The 7,037-nt window shown below is 48.3% G+C and overlaps 1 protein-coding gene across 1 annotated transcript in view; it reads right to left on the reverse strand.

Moving 5' to 3' along the window:
• LOC120039287 (voltage-dependent L-type calcium channel subunit alpha-1D-like) overlaps window positions 1-4,954 on the reverse strand; it is a gene marked incomplete at its 3' end in the record, with an annotated part of 21,155 nt that extends 16,201 nt beyond the window's left edge. Inside the window, exons 1-3 of the mRNA XM_038984729.1 lie at window positions 4,848-4,954; window positions 2,731-2,818; window positions 2,527-2,634 (exon numbers count right to left, since the gene is read on the reverse strand). Of these exons, the coding sequence (XP_038840657.1) occupies window positions 2,527-2,634; window positions 2,731-2,818; window positions 4,848-4,954 (303 nt within the window). The remainder of the gene's footprint in view (window positions 1-2,526; window positions 2,635-2,730; window positions 2,819-4,847) is intronic.
• Window positions 4,955-7,037: the final 2,083 nt, after the last annotated feature.

Here is a 7,037-nt window from a genome sequence, read left to right on the forward strand (position 1 = left end):
ATGGCTGCAAACTTTATACTTTTAAACTCAGACAAAACAGAGATGCTTGTTCTAGGTCCCAAGAAACAAAGAGATATTCTGTTGAATCTGACAATTAATCTTAATGGTTGTACAGTCATCTCAAATAAAACTGTGAAGGACCTCGGCGTTACTCTGGACCCTGATCTCTCTTTTGACGAACATATCAAGACTGTTTCAAGGACAGCTTTTTTCCATCTTCGTAACATGGCAAAAATCTGAAACTTTCGGCCTCCCGGGTGGCGCAGTGGTCTAGAGCACTGCATCGCAGTGCTAGCTGCGCCACCAGAGTCTCTGGGTTTGCGCCCAGGCTCTGTCGCAGCCGGCCGCGACCGGGAGGTCCGTGGGGCGACGCACAATTGGCTTAGCGTCGTCCGGGTTAGGGAGGGTTTGGCCGGTAGGGATATCCTTGTCTCATCGCGCTCCAGCGACTCCTGTGGCGGGCCGGGCGCAGTGCGCGCTAACCGAGGGGGGCGGGTGCACGGTGTTTCCTCCGACACATTGGTGCGGCTGGCTTCCGGGTTGGAGGCGCGCTGTGTTAAGAAGCAGTGCGGTTTAGTTGGGTTGTGCTTCGGAGGACGCATGGCTTTCGACCTTTGTCTCTCCCGAGCCCGTACGGGAGTTGTAGCGATGAGACAAGATAGTAATTACTAGCGATTGGATACCACAAAAATTGGGGAGAAAAGGGGATAAAAAAATAAAAAATATAAAAAAAATAATAATATCTGAAACTTTCTATACAAAAATTATGCTGAAAAATGTATCCATGCTTTTGTTACTTCTAGGTTAGACTACTGCAATGCTCTACTTTCCGGCTACCCGGATAAAGCACAAAATAAACTTCAGTTAGTGCTAAATACGGCTGCTAAAATCCTGACTAGAACCAAAAAATGGTATCATATTACTCCAGTGCTAGCCTCCCTACACTGGCTTCCTGGTAAGGTAAGGGCTGATTTTCAAGGTTTTACTGCTAACCTACAAAGCATTACATGGGCTTGCTCCTACCTGTCTTTCCGATTTGGTCCTGCCGTACATACCTACACGTACGCTACGGTCACAAGACGCAGACCTCCTAATTGTCCCTAGAATTTCTAAGCAAACAGCTGGAGGCAGGGCTTTCTCCTATAGATCTCAATTTTTGGGGAATGGTCTGCCTATCCATGTGAGAGACGCAGACTCGGTCTCAACCTTTAAGTCTTTACTGAAGACTCATCTCTTCAGTAGGTCATATGATTGAGTGTAGTCTGGCCCAGGAGTGTGAAGGTGAACTGAAAGGCTCTGGAGCAACGAACCGCCCTTGCTGTCTCTGCCTGGCCGGTTCCCCTCTCTCCACTGGGATTCTCTGCCTCTAACCCTATTACAGGGGCTGAGTCACTGGCTTACTGGTGCTCTTCCATGCCGTCCCTAGGAGGGGTGCGTCACTTGAGTGGGTTGAGTCGCTGACGTGATCTTCCTGTTTGGGTTGGCGCCCCCCCTTGGGTTGTGCCGTGGCGGAGATCTTTGTGGGCTATACTCGGCCTTGTCTCAGGATGGTAAGTTGGTGGTTGAAGATATCCTTCTAGTGGTGTGGGGGCTGTGCTTTGGCAAAGTGGGTGGGGTTATATCCTGCCTGTTTGGCCCTGTCTGGGGGTATCATCGGATGGGGCCACAGTGTCTCCTGACCCCTCCTGTCTCAGCCTCCAGTATTTATGCTGCAGTAGTTTATGTGTCGGGGGGCTAGGGTCAGTCTGTTATATCTGGAGTACTTCTCCTGTCTTATCCGGTGTCCTGTGTGAATTTAAGTATGCTCTCTCTAATTCTCTCTTTCTCTCTTTCTTTCTTTCTCTCTCTCGGAGGTCCTGAGCCCTAGGACCATGCCTCAGGACTACCTGGCATGATGACTCCTTGCCGTTCCCAGTCCACCTGGCCGTGCTGCTGCTCCAGTTTCAACTGTTCTGCCTGCGGCTATGGAACCCTGACCTGTTCACCGGACGTGCTACCTGTCCCAGACCTGCTATTTTCAACTCTCTAGAGACAGCAGGAGCGGTAGAGATACTCTCAGTGATTGGCTATGAAAAGCCAACTGACATTTACTCCTGAGGTTCTGACTTGTTGCACCCTCGACAACTACTGTGATTATTATTATTTGACAATGCTGGTCATTTATGAACATTTGAACATCTTGGCCATGTTCTGTTATAATCTCCACCCGGCACAGCCAGAAGAGGACTGGCCACCCCTCGTAGCCTGGTTCCTCTCTAGGTTTCTTCCTAGGTTTTGGCCTTTCTAGGGAGTTTTTCCTAGCCACCGTGCTTCTACACCTGCATTGCTTGCTGTTTGGGGTTTTAGGCTGGGTTTTTGTACAGTACTTTGAGATATCAGCTGATGTAAGAAGGGCTATATAAATACATTTGATTTGATTTGATAAAATACTTAGTAGTAAAGTAAAACACTTGAAGAGCTGGACTCTCAGTACAGTACAGTACACATTACCTTGAAGAACTGGACTCTCAGTACAGTACACATTACCTTGAAGAGCTGGACTCCGATGCAGGCGAACATGAACTGTAGTAGAGTAGTGACGATCATGATGTTACCGATGGTCTTGATCGCTACAAACACACACTGGACCACATGCTGAATGGACAGAACACACAGTTGTTAGGCAGGTCAACAAACAAGTACACAACCACACACACACACACACACACACAACCACACACACACCCTTACCTTCAGTCCTTTGGCTCTGTTGATCGCTCGTAGAGGCCTGAGTACTCTGAGTACCCTGAGAATCTTGACCACAGAGATGGCACTCGAACTGGGAGAGAGAGACATAAGGTTATCCTCCTTTAGAACAGGTAGGAGTACTGATTTCAGAACAGGTAGGAGTACTGATTTCAGAACAGGTAGGAGTACTGATTTCAGTACATGTAGGAGTACTGATTTCAGAACAGGTAGGAGTACTGATTTCAGTACATGTAGGAGTACTGATTTCAGAACAGGTAGGAGTACTGATTTCAGTACATGTAGGAGTACTGATTTCAGAACAGGTAGGAGTACTGATTTCAGAACAGGTAGGAGTACTGATTTCAGAACATGTAGGAGTACTGATTTCAGAACAGGTAGGAGTACTGATTTCAGTACATGTAGGAGTACTGATTTCAGTACATGTAGGAGTACTGATTTCAGAACAGGTAGGATTACTGATGTGGTTCTTCACTCTGATAGCTGGTGTGTTCTACAGCCTTTACGGGGCAATCAGCAGTTGAAACAATAACAAAACTTTCCCCGCCCCTGTTTCAGTAAAAAAGCTGAGGGATGAGGCTAAAGAGATTATAAAAACTCTCAAATTCATAGACAGTTGTATTTGTGCAAATTTAGATTTAAAAAACCCCCCGGAAATATCACATTTACATAAGTATTCAGACCCTTTACTCAGTACTTTGTTGAATCACCTTTGGCAGCGATTACAGCCTCGAGTCTTCTTGGGTATGATGCTACAAGCTTGGTACACTTGTCCATTCTTCTCTGCAGATCCTCTCAAGCTCTGTCAGGTTAGATGTGGAGCGTTGCTGCGTTGTCTTGGCTGTGTGCTTAGAGTCGTTGTCCTGTTGGTAGGTGAACCTTCGCCCCAGTCTGAGGTCCTGAGCACTCTGGAGCACCTTTTCATCAAGGATCTCTCTGTACTTTGCTTCATTCTTCTTTCCTTTAATCCTGACTAGTCTCCCAGTCTCTGCTGCTAAAAAACATCCCCACAGCATGATGCTGCCACCACCATGCTTCAACATAGGGATGGTGCCAGGTTTCCTCCAGATGTGACGCTTGGTTGGTTTCATTATACCAGAGAATCTTGTTTAGCATGGTCTGAGAGTGTTTAGGTGCCTTTTGGCAAACTCCAAGCGGGCTGTCATGTGCCTTTTACTGAGGAGTGGCTTCCGTCTGGCCACTCTACCATAATGGCCTGATTGGTGGAGTGCTGCAGAGATGGTTGTCCTTCTGGAAGGTTCTTCCATCTCCACAGAGGAACTCTGGAGCTCTGTCAGAGTGACTATTGGGTTCTTGGTCACCTCCCTGACCAAGGCCCTTCTCCCCTGATTGCTCAGTTTGGCCGGGTGGCCAGCTCTAGGAAGAGTCTTTGTGGTTCCAAACTTCTTCCACTTGAGAATGACAGAGATAACTGTGTTCTTGGGGACCTTCGACGCTGCAGAAATGTTTTGGTACCCTTCCCCAGATCTGTACCTCGATACAATCCTGTCTCGGAGCTCTATGGACAATTCCTTCAACCTCATGGCTTGGTTTTTGTTCTGAAATGCACTGTTGGGACCTATATAGACAGGTGTGTGCCTTTCCAAATCATGTTCAATTAATTGAATTTACCACAGGTGGACTACAATCAAGTTGTAGAAACATCTGAAGAGAAGAAACATCTTCAGAGAAGAATGGTAGAAAGTCCCCAAATACAGGTGTGCCAAGCTTGTAGCGTCATACCCAAGAAGACTCAACGCTGTAATCGCTGCCAAAGTACTGAGTAAAGGCTCTGAATACTTACGTAAATGTAATATTTCAGTTTTTTTTTTAAATTTGAATACATTTGCTTTTGCTTTGCCATTATGAGGTATTGTGTGTAGATTGATGACAGAAAAAACAAACAATTTAATTAATTTTAGAATAAGGCTGTGATGTAACAAAATGTGGAGAAAGGTGAAGGGGTCTGACTACTTTCTGAATGCACTGTAGCTATGATCAGAAAATACCGGTGTGGTAATGGTACTCAGTGCTTATACAGTGGACATGCTAGGCTAAGGCTATGAGGCCTAACGTTGTACAGAAGTTTGATTGAGACTCACTGTAGGAAGAAGGAGATCAGAGACACAGAGACCACCAGGAGATCCAACAGATTGAACCAGTTCCTACAGAATGAACCTTGGTGGAGGAACGCTCCATGAACCGTCATCTAGAGGAAGAGGAGGAGGTGGGGAGGGGGAGGGAGAGGTGGATGGGGAGGAGGAGGAAGATGAGGAGGAGGAGGTGGGGAGGATAAACAGGAGGAGGAGTAAGAGAAGGTGGGGGAGGCGGAGGAGGAGGAGGGGGAGGTGGATGGGGAGGAAGATGGGGAGGAGGAGGTGGGGAGGAGGTGGGGAGGAGGAGGTAGGGAGTGTAGGAGGAGGAGGAGGAGGAGAGGGATGCGGAGGAGGAGGATGAGGAGGAGGTGGATGGGGTGGAGGAGGAGAGGGAGGCGGAGGAGGAGGATGAGGAGGTGGATGGGGAGGAGGTGGAAGATGAGGAGGAGGGGGAAGATGAGGAGGAGGGGGAGGTGGATGGGGAGGTGGGGGAAGATGAGGAGGAGGGGGAGGTGGATGGGGAGGAGGAGGAAGATGAGGAGGAGGTGGATGGGGAGGAGGAGGAAGATGAGGAGGAGGGGGAGGTGGATGGGGAGGAGGAGGAAGATGAGGAGGAGGGGGAGGTGGATGGGGAGGAGGAGGAGAGGGGGGGGATGGGGAGGATGAGGAAGATGAGGAGGAGGAGGTGGGGAAGAGGAGCAAGATGAGGAGGAAGGGGAGGAGGAGGAAGATGAGGAGGAGGGGGAGGTGGATGGGGAGGAGGAGGAAGATGAGGAGGAGGAGGTGGGGAAGAGGAGAAAGATGAGGTGGGGAGGAGGAGGTGGGGAGTGTAGGAGGAGGAGGAGAGGAAGGCAGAGGAGAAGGATGAGGGGGAGGGGGAGGATGAAGATGAGAAGGAGGAGGAGGAGGAGGGGGAGGAAAAAAGAGAACAGGAGGTGTTAGGACAGGGAACATAATAAAATGAGAACTTAGTGGTGATGTGGTATCAATCTGACCTTGCATTACAAATCACAGTCTGAATGTGTCCCTAACGGCACCCTATTCCCTATATAGTGCACTACTTTAGACCAGAGCCCTATGGCACCCTATTCCCTATATAAAGTGCACTACTTTAGACCAGAGCTCTATGGCACCCTATTCCTATATAAAGTGCACTACTTTAGACCAGAGCTCTATGGCACCCTATTCCCTATATAAAGTGCACTACTTTAGACCAGAGCCCTATGGCACCCTATTCCCTATATAAAGTGCACGAGGGAGGGAATAGGGTGCCGTTTGGGATGTGCAGTGACTGTTTCAATGTGCGTTACATAGCCTCATATTTCATAACAAATCTATAACACTTCATAGTGACAAACAGTCTCTTTTTTATTTTTCATTACCTTCAGTATAATCTCCACTGTGAATATAGAGGTGAAGGCATAGTCTGCATAGCCCAGAACCTGTAGGGTAGAGAGGGGACGAAGACAGGGTATCAGATATATTTTGGAAATTCCAGGAATCAAATTAATAAGATTGAACAATCTGAGTCTACACTGTAGGCATCCTGGAAAAGCACCCACTTCCTCCCTTGGGTTAAATGCGGAAGACACATTTCAGTTGAATGCATTCAGTTGTACAACTAACTAGGTATCCCCCCTTTTCCCTTTCCTGTGTGGTCATTGTGAGAATTGGTGTGTGACTGCTTTGCGGACTGTCTGGAATACACCCACTGCCCCCTTGAACGCACCCACTACCTTCTCTACCTCCCTGTGGGGCTGCTGATTGCACGTTACAAGACAGTCTGGAACACGCCCACTGACTCTCTGATTGCACGTTACAAGACGGTCCTTCCTCAGCTGGCTGTAATTGGCACGTCTAGCATGATGACTGAACCAAATGTGCAATCAGGACAGCTGCTTCCCTCTCTCTCTCTCTGTGTGTGTGTGTATGTGTGTGTGTGTGTATGTGTTTTTGCGTGTGTGTGTGTGTGTGTGTGTGTGGTGCTTGTGTGTGTGTGTGTGTGTGTGTGTGTGTGTGTGTGTGTGTGTGTGTGTGTGTGTGTGTGTGTGTGTGTGTGTGTGTGTGTGTGTGTGTGTGTGTGTGTGTGTGTGTGTGTGTGTGTGTGTGTGTGTGTGTGTGTGTGTGTGTGTGTTGCTCAGGGAGCCTGGTGACTGGGTCTGTGAGGTCAGGTCTGAACCCAGTGTTTCTGTGCAT

Source organism: Salvelinus namaycush, unplaced genomic scaffold (genome assembly GCF_016432855.1).
Source record: "Salvelinus namaycush isolate Seneca unplaced genomic scaffold, SaNama_1.0 Scaffold2616, whole genome shotgun sequence".
NCBI lineage: Eukaryota > Metazoa > Chordata > Actinopteri > Salmoniformes > Salmonidae > Salvelinus > Salvelinus namaycush.